The sequence below is a fragment of the Apiospora kogelbergensis genome (genome assembly GCF_038363985.1).
Source record: "Apiospora kogelbergensis strain CBS 113332 chromosome Unknown utg000006l_segment0_segment0, whole genome shotgun sequence".
NCBI lineage: Eukaryota > Fungi > Ascomycota > Sordariomycetes > Amphisphaeriales > Apiosporaceae > Apiospora > Apiospora kogelbergensis.
Genome location: NW_027117423.1, coordinates 3,071,402 through 3,084,485, shown reverse-complemented (window position 1 = coordinate 3,084,485; position 13,084 = coordinate 3,071,402). Strand labels below are relative to the sequence as shown.

At 53.2% G+C, this 13,084-nt stretch overlaps 6 protein-coding genes across 6 annotated transcripts; 2 read left to right on the top strand and 4 right to left on the bottom strand.

Moving 5' to 3' along the window:
* Positions 1-5: 5 nt before the first annotated feature.
* On the bottom strand, positions 6-836 carry PG998_009826 (Lipopolysaccharide-modifying protein; the record flags this gene model as incomplete). Its single annotated transcript, XM_066876642.1, has 3 exons — positions 6-95; positions 122-661; positions 813-836. The coding sequence occupies 3 exons, from the start codon at positions 834-836 to the stop codon at positions 6-8; spliced, it is 654 nt and encodes a 217-aa protein (XP_066728798.1).
* A 1,045-nt stretch (positions 837-1,881) lies between these two features.
* PG998_009825 (uncharacterized protein) lies at positions 1,882-3,754 on the bottom strand (the record flags this gene model as incomplete). Its single annotated transcript, XM_066876641.1, has 2 exons — positions 1,882-3,056; positions 3,118-3,754. The coding sequence occupies 2 exons, from the start codon at positions 3,752-3,754 to the stop codon at positions 1,882-1,884; spliced, it is 1,812 nt and encodes a 603-aa protein (XP_066728797.1).
* An 826-nt stretch (positions 3,755-4,580) lies between these two features.
* On the bottom strand, positions 4,581-5,375 carry PG998_009824 (GrpE protein; the record flags this gene model as incomplete). The annotated part of the gene is made up of 2 exons (XM_066876640.1): positions 4,581-5,027; positions 5,091-5,375. 2 exons carry the CDS (start codon positions 5,373-5,375, stop codon positions 4,581-4,583), a joined length of 732 nt encoding a protein of 243 aa, XP_066728796.1.
* An 839-nt stretch (positions 5,376-6,214) lies between these two features.
* On the top strand, positions 6,215-7,345 carry PG998_009823 (RNA polymerase Rpb3/RpoA insert domain-containing protein; the record flags this gene model as incomplete). Its single annotated transcript, XM_066876639.1, has 3 exons — positions 6,215-6,277; positions 6,355-6,920; positions 6,988-7,345. 3 exons carry the CDS (start codon positions 6,215-6,217, stop codon positions 7,343-7,345), a joined length of 987 nt encoding a protein of 328 aa, XP_066728795.1.
* Positions 7,346-8,072: 727 nt separating this feature from the next.
* On the bottom strand, positions 8,073-9,075 carry PG998_009822 (mitochondrial dicarboxylate carrier; the record flags this gene model as incomplete). The annotated part of the gene is made up of 2 exons (XM_066876638.1): positions 8,073-8,782; positions 8,907-9,075. 2 exons carry the CDS (start codon positions 9,073-9,075, stop codon positions 8,073-8,075), a joined length of 879 nt encoding a protein of 292 aa, XP_066728794.1.
* An 826-nt stretch (positions 9,076-9,901) lies between these two features.
* PG998_009821 (phenylalanine--tRNA ligase) lies at positions 9,902-11,466 on the top strand (the record flags this gene model as incomplete). The annotated part of the gene is made up of 2 exons (XM_066876637.1): positions 9,902-10,014; positions 10,071-11,466. The coding sequence occupies 2 exons, from the start codon at positions 9,902-9,904 to the stop codon at positions 11,464-11,466; spliced, it is 1,509 nt and encodes a 502-aa protein (XP_066728793.1).
* Between the last annotated feature and the right edge of the window lie 1,618 nt (positions 11,467-13,084).

Below are 13,084 nucleotides of genomic sequence, written 5' to 3'. Positions count from 1 at the left end.
AGCCCTTATAAGTATATGCCTCGATAGGCCCCGCTGGGTAGATTTCCTTGATCGAGCTGTTGAAGGATGGCAGGCTCGAAGTATTGCGGGATCCACTGTCAGGCGGGCATGCGGCTCGTACATGATCCCAGTATTTGTGTGCTTCGCCGCCGATCCAATGGGGGTCGTATGGCCCCGGTTGGAAGTCGACGCCAGCGTATCCGGTATAAGTCGAAACCGCTTCGGATGCCGGGAAGATATGTCGCGTCCTTCGCTCCTGTTCTACGTATTCGCTGATCTTTTCCCAAGGCACCAGCACCCGAGTCTCGTCCATGACGTTGATGGGTATATCGAGGTCCGGTAGGTGTCCTATCTCTTTAACCAGTTTAGTCCAGATCTGCATCCATCGATTGCCCCGTTTGGGGTCATCCGAGACCAGATTCACTCTGCCATTGCGGATGCGAATCAGCTCGGGTTGCCCGTGGGCACGACGGCGGAGCTCCAGTTGATCAAGAGCCCAAAATGGATTGATGTCGTGGTGTATCCGGTCGAAAAAATCCTCAATGACAATCGCATCTCTCTTCTTCGCAGCTTTGAACCAATCCTCGAACCCGGGAGGCGGATGACGACCTCGGCGCTCCCCTGTAGCGACCAGCAGCTTCTTCGACAGTGTGAGAACGTACTGCCTGGAGTCGCGCCAACTTCTCGTGGCCTTCTTTGATCAAATGTAAAATGGGATGGGAGGAGTTCATAGCCTTGTCCTGCGTCGTCCCCTTGGTCGTCGAAGCATAGTACTCGGTCCACGGAAATCCTGACGTCGTCAATGTCGATACCTGCCTGTTCCTCTTATACACCATGGCCCCAAACAGTATAGTGGCAGCTGCCCCCAGAACGAATATAAACTTCAGAAGCTGCCTACCCCGAAAACGAATCATAGTTGTACTGGAGTGATGTGGGATAGCACAAAGGCTGCCTCGCTGCCCTCAGCAATACGAGATCAAGAAGCGTCAATGCGCTTGCATTCAAGTGACAAAAAAAAAGAGCGAGGTATAATTCGGGTAAGAAGACGGAAGGGAAGGAAAGCTCGAGGATTTGGTACACAAGCAAACAGACCTGAGACGATGCCGTAGCACGAGCGAACCACAGTAAATACTGTTACTCAGCAGGTGACGAACCGCTGCCGATAACAAGCACCTTCAAGTTCAGTTCTCTTCGCGATGGACTTGTAGTGGGTTCGTGGGTGGTTCCTGGCGATGCGGCGGCCTGCCAGGCGGCTTTGCTGTTCATCTCCGAGCTGCGTGGTTGGGGAGCTCCTTCCTGGTAGGAAACGTGATGTGTTGGGAGTGTCCTCGTTCCTTCCTCTTCTTTGTCTTGAGCAGCTTCCCCATTCCAATCCCTTGACATACCGCCGCCCGTCATCTCAGGTAATCACAACTCATTTACGGGTTTGGTTGAGCAGGAAAACATAACCTGTACATGGATGTGATTTTCTTGCGAATCGGGTGTCAATCAGACAACCCACGCTTTAGCTCTAGTCTCTGTAACCCGATCGGACTAATATAGGCCATTTAGGACTCGATAACATTTACCTTCAGAATTGTACTGAAGGGGAATGAATATGTGCTCTTGATGACATTAGACTCTGGCGATCCAAGGCACTAGCTTAAGGGGCTGGCACTAGGTTAGGTCCTGTCACTAAAGAAACTTACCTAACCCAGCAAAGTCCGGGTGTTGTAGGACATCCATCCACAAGTATGATCACGTTCACAACCGACGAAGCCTTGCCGTGTTCGTTACTCTAATTGTGATGTCTGCAAAAGCAGATTACTGTCCCCCCGGGGGCAAACAATCAGTATTCATATCCACCTCATCCCAATTCTATGTCCAGCCCTAGGAGCAGCTTCACTCCACTGTCGTCGTCATCTTTGTGGGAAGAGCCCAAGGCCGCTTCCTCATCTCACCCAGCTTGTATATTCCTAGCATTGACTTACAGGCACCAAGCCAGCCCAACTCCTCCTTCTTCCATACGCGGGGCTTAATACTAGCAACAGCACCACCACTCGTCTCCTCCGGCTCTGCGATTATGGCCGGTTCTTCAGCCATGTACGTGACAGGCTCACCGGCCCTCATAAATGCCTCGGTAGTGCCATAGTCAACTGTGATGGTCTCACTGTATGGAACTGCCTGCTCCAGATCGGGAATCGCTGTTCCTTGGTGGCGTAGCGGCTTCTTCTTGCCCATCAGCCTGCCAGGTGCTACAGCTGGGGACTCGAAGGTGCTCTGTGCTTCCTCAATCCAGATCTCGACTCGGCGGATGGAGTCGGCGTATATGATGGCCAGGGTCACCAGGGTCAGAGGAACCGCCGTAGCCCAGAACACGTAGAACATGTCACCGGTGGGGCCGAACGTGTCTCCCATGGCGAGGATGCCCGATACGATTGTCATCGGTAAAAGGAGACCACCGAGATATGCCACGCGGTCCAAGCTTCGCTGGTTCTCTTTTGACTCGTTGTCCGGCGCCGTCACGTTTTGCTGACTACTAATCCCTTCTGCTGAAACTGGCTGTGGTGTGACGGGGTCAGGGGCAGCTGGCATTTGGATGGGCGCCGCCGGGCTTAATTGGATAGCCAGCCGTACTTTGCGCTCTACTCTTTCCAGGAGCCCTTGCCAGCCTGATCCCGTGAAGTGCACTCCCTCAAGGCTAATTTCTGCGTCAAGATTTCGTTCCAAGGACCGCTGTAGTTGCTGGAGTAGGCTCATGTACTTTTGCCTGTCACCCTCGAGCGTCAGGTTATCGAGAAATTCGGCCCAGGAAGCGTATACGCAGTGCGCGAAACATTTCTGGAGGGGGAGGTAGTTCTCGCTGCGCAGGAATTCCTCAGCAGTGTCGTCATTCTTGAGGTATTCCCAGATCCTGTGTTCAAGGCTGTCTTCTTCTTCGAAATGCGTGGTCTTGTCCAGGTCCCAGCTATGTTTGGTTTTGCTATCACAAGCACATGGCTTCGATACAAATTTTCCCTCCAAGGCCTTCCTGTAGCGCGATGAGTTCCGCCAAAGGCAACGGTCCAAGAACAGGACTGAACGGGCCTGTCAGTACGAGGGTATTCTCTACTGTCACTCGCTGTGGACCTAACTTACCGTGCGATTTTTCGTTGACTTCGGTGCCCAGTCTTAGTGTGGCACGACATATTGCGACTTCCCGATTCGCGTCAGGAACCCAAAACCGTGGCGGATCATCCATCAAGTCCGGAGAGGACGAAACCTCTGCCAAGTTCTGGTAGCACGATGATCTCGAAGCATCGTACTCAGATCCCATCAGCTGTTCGGGATACTCATAGGAAAGGTATTGACTCCAAGCTTTCTTGATGTGTCGTGTTGGTCGCCTTCGGGACATTGAGTCGACCACGTGGGCATCAACCAGTGAAGAATCTCTTAGAAGCTCGATATACTCCATAGGCAAGCCATGCACTACGATTATGTGCTTGGCTCTAACTTCCTCGGGTAGCTCAACTGGCTCAGGACAAACACGAAAAGCCCTGTGGCTCAATTTCCATTCGAGATCCCTGGGCCCTCGTAGGATGCGGCGCAAAGTAGTATGTTTATCACTAGAAAAGTCCATCACGTAGGCCGTGCAACCCTCAACGCGGGCTCTTTCACTCAAGGCGCAGTCGGACTCGTCGTGGCCGCCATCCCGCCTATCGTCGGGACTCGTGTCGACTTCGATAGTCTGCACCTTGGTATCAAGGCTATGCGAACGAGAAGACTGGGTCGACATTGGTAGTAGTATCTGGTGAAAATGCTGTATGCAATGTTCCTTGGATAAGTGATGGACACGATGTCTCAAGTGGCACGCTCAGTTTGTAGAAATCTGGGAAAGCAACACACACTCTCTCATTGTATGCGTGCTTTACGCTGGCAGTTCCTTCCTTGTTGATTGGGTAGTCGTCTGAAAATTCAACAGGCCAGCAACTACCTCGAGTAAGTCGGATTTTGCCCACCTCCTGCCAGATGAGCCCAGCTGAACGGAAGCGACTGACCAATGCATTTCGAAAGCCATCCCGAGCGGCTGGGAGAGTGATCAACAAGATCCCTCCGCTTCAGGGCTTTTCAGGCGCCCTGAATGGGTAGAGCAGACACATAGTGCCGGTTAGCGCGCAATACTAATGAAATTACGATCGTGGTCCCTCGACCGCTGCGGTCGTTGGACCGACATGGCCTAGCGACTGCTTGTGAATTGCCCCTTCCATGAAACGATTGAGCGTTTGCCGAAGCGTATGAGAGAAACATCAAATCCGAAGCCCATAGTCTAGACACTAGTCGGATAATACAGGTACATTAGTTTGTTATATTTGATCGTCGCGTAGTTTTCATAAGGTTCCACGACCATGTGGTGGTATATATACATAAGCCGTTTTCGGGACTCTATACCTGGGTCGCTTGCCTATTTCCAAGCGTGCCGTGGCACCCACCACGGGCTGCCATGAGAGGGAGATTCTTTTTTGTACACCGACGTAACCCAACGCCATCCGCCAAACAGGCCGTCGTAATAAAAGTACAGGGGCTATTCGCACATGATAATATATGTCGTTTTGTCGTCGCAATTACTGGTTCTTGACCACGCCGACCTTGGCAGCTCGTAATACGCGGCCGTTGAGCTTGAAGCCCTTCTGCTGCACGTGGAAGACGTTGCCGTCCTCCTTGTCGGGCATGGGTGTCATGAAGGTGGCCTCGTGCTCGTTGGGGTTGAACTTTTGGCCCTCGGGGTCGAAGCGCTCGAGGCCGTGCTTGGCCAGGGTGGACATCATGATGCCGTCGGTCATCTTGACGCCCTCGTAGAAGTTCTTGAGGTCCTCGTCCACAGCCTTGCCCTCCTTCTCCATAGCGGTCATCTTGTCCCCGGCCATGGTTATGGCGCGGTCCATGTTGTCAACGCTGTCGACAAGGTCCTTGGCGAACTTTTGGATGGCAAAGTCTCGGGCGGACTTCATCTCCCTCGATGTCCGGTCTTGGAGGTTGCGGAAGTCGGCGACTGAGCGCAGGCATTTATCCTGAGTTTTCGAAAATCAGCCATACTGGTGCGGTCACAGCTGCAAGATCTATTGTCTTCTTACCTTCCAATCGATGGCCTCCTTCTCCTTGGCTTCCAACTTCTTCTTGAGCTCGGCCTCGACGCCCACTGGTGCCTCAGCTTCCTTAGTCTCGGAAGATCCAGCGGCCTCGCCCTCCTTTTTCGCAGCCGGCTCTGCTTGATCGCTGTACCATCTTGACCGCGGGGCTAGGCTGACGGCCCTTAACGGCGCCGGGGCAAACTGGGATCTGAAAATAGGTGTTTGCGCAGAAAACCGGGAGCTGGAGCGTAAAGCTCTTGTGGACGTAGAAATCGCTTGCTTGAACATGGCTACTGCTGTAACGTGAGGGGCTTTTCGAGGGTTGGAGCGGTGTTGAGGGTGGAATCGACGTTGTCGCGTGCGTGGGGAGTTGATATAGTACAAGCTTGATGAGCTATCCCGCCAACTTTGTGAAATTTTTGGCAACACAGCTGCTGGATCGGCTGCAGTCGGGACGGCCCCCACTAGAGCTAATGTTGTGTCATTGGGAGTATTCTTAGTAGGGAAGCATCCCGGTCCAAGTTGGGTGACTGGCGACAATCCACATTTTATTAGGTACTGCCAACCCCAAACCCGCCTCATGTTAGCAGAACATCTCCGCTTCCACCACGAGTTACTGCACAAGTAGCCCGGAGGCTTCGCAGAGTATCGATTTCATTCTGTCTCGTCTACCCGTTAGCCGTCTACTGGGCAAACAACATGTTGCTGCCACTCTAGCGGCAATCGGAAGCCCGAGGGTCAACTCCGACCTCGGGCTGGCCTCCATGACCCAATAAAATGCAGCAGCCAGCAGCCTCCATTCAAGCCACACCCATCGGAGATAGCTGATAGCCTTGCACAAGTGGCACTAACAAGCTGAAAGACCCGCTGCAGGCTAGCGATGTGCATTCAGACTTTCTGGTTGTTCAGCCTTGACGATTTTAGTGATTCGCAGCATTCCGTTCCTGCTTCATTGTTATCTCCAGCCGCGACGCCTTTCTCACGATCAAGACTGCTTGCGTGCAATCTAATCCGACCCTAGATCCGTAGGCCAGCATTTTCTCGCATATAACTACACTCAGTCACCATTCGGGCTTTCATCTGCTGAATCAAACCGCCACGCGCGTCGCGCAGCCCCGACCGCTACCATGGAGTACGACACTATGATGATGGACAATGAGTCCCTGGGCCCATCTGTCAAGATCTCTGAAGTATGTTGTCGCATGGCTGAGGAATCGCACTTCCACTTGCAGTGAAAGCTTACCAACAGCATCTCGCTTGTCTATAGGCCGATGCCATCCATGTGAACTTCGAGCTGAACAACGTCGACCTGTCCTTCGCAAACTCGCTCCGACGCATCATCCAGGCGGAGGTCGCTACCGTCGCCATCGATCTGGTCAACTTTGCCGCCAACTCGTCCGTTCTTGCCGACGAGTTCATCGCGCACCGCATCGGCCTCGTCCCCCTCGACTCTCGGGGCGCCGACCAGATGCTGTACTCGCGCGACTGCGACTGCGACCAGTCCTGCGGCAAGTGCAGCATAACCCTGACCCTCCATGCGAGCTGCACGTCCGACGAGGTTATGAAAGTTTACGCGCGCGACCTGCTGGTGGGCGCCGACCGACCGAACGTCCACGTTGGCAACCCCGTCATCACAGATCCCGATGGCCTGGGCCCCCTGATCTGCAAACTGCGCAAGGGGCAAGAGTTGAACATCCAGTGCGTGGCGAAGAAGGGTATTGCGAAGGAGCACGCAAAATGGTCGCCCTGCTCTGCAGTGGGATTTGAGTATGACCCACACAACAAGCTACATCATTTGGATCTTTGGTACGAAGCAGATATAGCAAAGGAATGGTACGTCTTTTCTCTTTTCCCCCTTCTGGCTTTTTCCATATTACAAGCCCAGCTAACAACTGTTCAGGCCCAAGAGCAAGTATGCCGATGAGGAGGAGCCAGCACAGGAGGGCGAGGTGTTCGACTATGATGCTGTGCCATCAAGATTCTACTACGAGGTCGAGGGGGTGGGCAGCATCGACCCTGATGCAATCGTACAAACAGGCATCAAGGAGCTACAAACAAAATTGGCCTCCCTGATCCACGGCTTGACAGGCAACGACGGCATGAACGACATTTATGATGGCCCTCGGAGTCCTGATGCCGACATGGATGGAGGAGCCGGATGGCAAACATCATACGGCAACGCGCCCGATCAAGGTTGGGGCGGTGGTACTACATACGGTGGTCAGACTTCGTACGGTGCCGACCAGAACGGTTGGTGATCAAGGTCTGTCGGTGAAGAAAATCATCATATGCATTGGACAGTGGTCAAGCGACTTGGCAGCTGAAGTGTTTAACCAGTCCCTACTGGAATTGCTGCTGTGTAAAACAGGAAAAGCGACATGAGTCTCACGAGGTAAGACCAAAAAAGGGAAGCCTCTTTAGACGTGGGGTAAGGTGCATGCATAAAAGGCCAAGCAAGAGCTCTCATGCTAAAGCATAATCTGCCTGCTACATGCGAGCATATATGATTGCCTTCTAGGACGGTCTTCTGCACAGGACGTCGCGTAACGCACGGTGGCAGGTCGGCCGCAAAGATAAATTTGGTCTAGAGCAGCAAGCGGAATATAATAAAATGTATATATCGAATTATGAACCGGCTCAATATGGTTCTAAACTTGACGCCTGTAATGCAGAAAAATGAACCCTCCATCCACCAACGCCACCATCCCATGTGGAAAGGAGTAAGTCAAACAACGGGCATAACAAGCCCCAGGTATCTTCTCCGCTTGTCTATAAATGCCGTCTAATCAATCAATGTTGCCATAAGTCTACGTTGTATGCAGAAAAACACAGAACAAGCAAATACACAACTAGGCAGGGTCTGGGATCCCCATAAACCGTCTATAGGCTTTGCGGTGCGCTTCTAGGAACAGGAATGTACAAATAGTTTGCCTGTATGTTGAATTAGTGTATATGGCATCGAGGGGTGAGTGAGGCGATGAGAACTTACGGTCCCAACCGGAGGAAACTCGGGACCCAGCCCTTGAACATCCAGGTCACGCCCTCCTTGGCGTAGATCTCGGACAGCAGGCTGACCAGGCCCTGCTTGCCCGTCGCGCTCATGACCCGGCTCTTGACGACGTCAACAGGGGAGCAGACGGTGGTAGCAACGAAGCCGGCCAGCAGACTCGAGGCGAAGTGCGTTGTGGTCGTGTCGCCCATGGGCGTGTTCTGGATGAGCAGGCTCTTGAAGGTGTCGTAGCTGGCGAGCTGGCTCGCGTTCATGAGGGCGGCGCGCACGCTGTTGGGCCAGACGCCCCGGAACCACGACTTGGGGCCCTCGTCGCGCAGCATGCGGAACATACCGTCGAGGCCGTGCTTGTAGTGCCGCCGCTGCCCCGCGGGCAGGGCCTGGTCCTGCTGCATGCGCACGTTGGTCACGTCGGCGGCGTTGCCCGAGATGCCGCCCAGGAAGCCCGAGAAGGTCGACAGGCCGATAAGGAGGGGCAGGGACGGCTTCTTGTCTTGGGGCGCGAAGCGCCGCTTCAGGTCCTCGTACACGCCGAAGCGCACCGTCGAGTAGGTGATCTGGCGCAGGAGCGAGGCGGACAGGCCGCTGTAGAGGCCGAGCACGCTCTCGTTGCGTACTATGTAGCCAATCGTGCCCGTCATGTTCTTGGGCGCATCGCCGGAGCGCAGTTGGAGGCGTACCTTGACTGTTTTGGGGAACGAAACTCGTATTAGCCCAGGCGCTCGTTCGTTCCTTTCGGCCGGCCATATCGCAACGACCGCGGCGTCCCTAGGGTTGCTTGATTTGGGGGCAAAAAGACCAGGACTTACCGAGATCAAGAGGATGTGTGACACATGCCGCCATAGCACTCGCACTTCCACCGAACCAGAAAGGGTAGTACACGGCCGGAGGCAATGGGTTCTTTTGCCTCTTGGGCTTATCTGCGGCCAATGTCCGTGCCGAGGCTTCGGGGACGGCCTTGGCATCTTGCGAAACCATTTTCTGTGTCGTGCAAATATTGGGCTGCATTCACTATTGAGAGGGGGTGTAGAGTCCTGATGAGAAACTATCATAGGCGGCGATCGGGTTTCCGCTCAGTCGGTCGTTCGTGCTACCGGCAGCTCAATTGGCACATGTCTCTCGGTTGACTTATGCGAGTGTTCTTGGGTGCGATCTCGGAAAGGATGGGTAGGCAGTCCAATCTTCGATAAACAGAACACGCTGATGCCTGGCGAGGAACACAAATTAAGGACCAAGTGAAGAATGGCAGTTGCGAGAGAGCGCAATATCAAGGCCTCTAGGTCCTTTGGGAAAGCCGAGGGAAATGTATTAGAGCAATCGCCCACGAAGATTGTCAGTAGATCCACGATGATGATGCAACGGGCTTAATTTTTTGAGCGGCGGCGGTAATGCGATTTGACAGGCTTGCAGGGGGGTCAAACTTTGATCCACTAGGTACATGGACGGCCTGAAAAGCCGGGAAGTTCAAGCAAGCAGCTATCAATCGCTGCTGACCTCATTTGGATGTCCTAGCTGTGGCAACGCTGTGACTGATGCCGGAAATCGAATCAAAAGTCTGGAGTCTCGGGAGTTTCCATTGGTTCCTAGGTCTTGTACAAATAGCACCGAAAGACGTCGGGATCGTTGCATGCATCATGTCTGTCATGTCTGTCATGTCTGTACGTATATTCGGTACCTTACAGAAGTAGCCTAGCACATGATGCGAGACTCGATTGACTTGCCGTTCAATGTTTAATCCAACGCTCCACTCAAAGCTTTTTGCGACAACGTTGGATGTGGTAGTTGTAGTAGCACACCAACCAACATGTGGACAGCCAGGTTCACTACGGCCCATGCCTGCCTTGGGAGGCAGGCTCTGAGGAGGAGCGTAGGCGGTTTCGGTGCCCCTACAGCTCTACGGATAGGCCAAAGGAGCTGGTATTCTTCTGGTGCGTAGGGCTCAATTGCTGCTCTTGAAAGCAAATCCCTGATAGTTATCTCGCTCTGACAAGCAAGCACCCAAAAGCTCCGAGTCCAGCAACTCCCCAGCAGCCGACGGCGGAAGGGAAGGTCGAGGTCAATGGCAACAAATACAAGACAGACTCTTGGTTTAACACTCCAGCCAACATAATAGCAAATGTCCCTCGGCGTCTTCATCTCCAAAAAGACCATCCTGTGTACATTACCCGCCAAATCATTGAGTCCGTCTTCCCGGGTCCTGCTTACAAGTATCATAATACCCTCGATCCTGTCGTCACAACGCACCAAAACTTCGACTCTCTAGGCTTCCCCAAGGACCACCCGGGTCGGGCGAAGACGGACACCTACTACATCAACGAGTCGACCCTGCTTCGGACGCACACGTCCGCCCACCAGGCCGACACATTCCGCGCCAACCTTTCGCCGGGCTATCTCATCAGCGCCGATGTCTACCGCCGCGATGAAGTCGACAGGAGTCATTACCCCGTCTTCCACCAGATGGAAGGCGCCCGTAGCTGGGACCGGAACACTGTTCCCAATGAGGACGTCGCGGCTGCCGTGTGGGCGGATCTAGAAAAACTACCGACCCATGACACTAAGGTCGAGGACCCCAATCCCCCCTTTCACGTGGAGCGGAACCCGCTCCAGTCGGAGCATCACTCGGAGGCCGAGGCCGAGGCGATCGGTGCCCATCTGAAGCGCAGTCTGGAGCTCATGGTCGTGGAGATCTTCACACGCGCAAAGGCCGCCGCCAAGAAGGCCGATCCGAACTTCGCCGATGAGCCGCTGAAAGTGCGCTGGGTCGAAGCCTACTTCCCCTTTACGAGTCCCTCGTGGGAGCTCGAGGTTTATTACGGCGGAGACTGGCTGGAGGTTCTGGGCTGCGGTGTTGTACAGCAGAGCCTGTATATCAATGCGGGCGTGCCCAATCAGCTGGGCTGGGCTTTCGGAATCGGCCTGGAACGCATTGCCATGTTGCTCTTCAACATACCCGATATCCGTCTGTTCTGGTCGCGGGACGAGCGCTTCCTGAACCAGTTCGCCGGGGTCTCCGACAACTTGGGCCTGCTCAAGCGCTTCGTTCCGTTCTCCAAGTACCCCGGATGCCCCAAGGACGTGTCGTTCTGGCTCAAGGCCACCTCATCAGCCGGCGGCAACGTCAAGCAGGCGAGCAAGAACGACTTCCACGAAAATGACGTCATGGAGATCGTGCGCGGCATCGCAGGCGACACTGTCGAGGACGTGAAGCTTGTCGACCTGTTCACCCATCCCAAGACTGGCCGCAAGAGCATGTGCTATCGTATCAACTACCGCTGTCTAGAACGCACGCTTACGCATATTGAGACCAACGACATGCACGACCGAGTCACCAAGGCTTTGGTTAAAGAGCTGGGCGTCGAAATTCGGTGAAACGTAGACGCTTTTCTATTCTATGTGTGTATAATATCTGCAAAAACAAGCCCAACTGTAGGGGCGCCCAGAGGAGTAAATAGAATATGAGAATCTGGCTCTTAGCCATGGAAACCGCTGCAAGCCGTGCACAGATCTGGGGGTGGTACTTTAGATCTTATGTGGTTTCATCAATGGAAGCTCTATGTACATCATCTGGATACACTACTCTTGCCGGCTCTAAGTACGTTTGATGTGAAACTATGGGTCGCTTTCGAAAAATATATGAATTATAGCTTAGTTGCTTTTCGTCTAGCCTGGCCATGGTCCTCGACTAGGTACTAGATCTTCAGAATATCGACACGTGGAAAAACATTTTATACACCACAACCTTCCGACGGCCTGTCGGCCATCAAATGGTACATACCTATGATTAAATTTGGAAAGAGGTAAGCCTCGAATGGAAGTGGAAATACTGGGCTTATATCCTATGAGAGACCCAATAACTTCTCAAATCCAATACCAGGCCGTTGACCTTCTGCCTCGTATGCACTGGTCATACATATGCTGCTGATGCTGGTGATGTCGCGTAATCGGACGCATCAATACCGATGGGTGACTGGCAATGCCATATCATTGGCCCCGTGGTACTGGCGGTGCACCTCTTGTTGTTGACCTGGCTGGTTTCCAGACTGGGATTCTTTGCGGCCGAATTCGACACAGCCTTTTGGCACCGTGCTTTGAACTGATGGCCGGCATCTTGCACCTTTTCCACGTAGATGTAGATGTGTAAGTATACAGTCAACCCAAAATCAAATAGGCAGCGAATAAGTCATCCTGGCCCCGTTCTCTTTTGCTCTCTACCTTGGGTCATCATCTGCTCCGCCTCAAAATGTGATCTCGTTCCGGCATAACGCTGACAAGTGCGGCTTATCATGAAATTTCTCCTAGCCGAGATTCGCGGTGTCCGGTCTCGACCAAAGACGCCCTTCTCTTTTTGTCGGTAGTTCTGACAGAGTTGACATATCGACACAAGCTTATTACGGCGCAGTGCGACTGATTACGTCCGCTCAGTCGTCATGGACAATCCTTTGGCGTTTTCTCTGGTTTCCGCAGTGGCTGTCCATCCGTGAAAGAGCCATTTTCCACATCAGACCAATCCTGAGAAAATAAAAAGGAATTGAGTTGTTCAATTGCTGCCGGATGTGCGGGAATTGAAGTTGGCCAGCAACGCGGAGCACGGCGTCCGGCGATGGTTCGGCTTCCAACGGTGATGCAGAATCAATAAGAAACGTGAGGATAAAGATTAGTAAGGTTATAGTCTAGGCACATGAGATACTTTACAGCATAAGAGTCATGCAATCTCCGACTTTGGTACATAGAAGAATGAACGAGGTTATTATGCGGAGAAGCCACGATGTGCGTACTACTAGTTTGAAGGAGGTCTTGGAAAGGTGGCTCATCAACTTCACTAGACCAAGCCCTCGACGCGAAATGCCTCAGCGGGTTGATGGGGTTTCAGTCCTTGGATCCTGGCAATGACGATCCCAAGCACACATAACGTGGCATAAGAACGAGAGGCTAGATGAATCTCCTGATGGAGAGACGCAGCTTTGTTCGCGATAGCGAGGAGAGAATG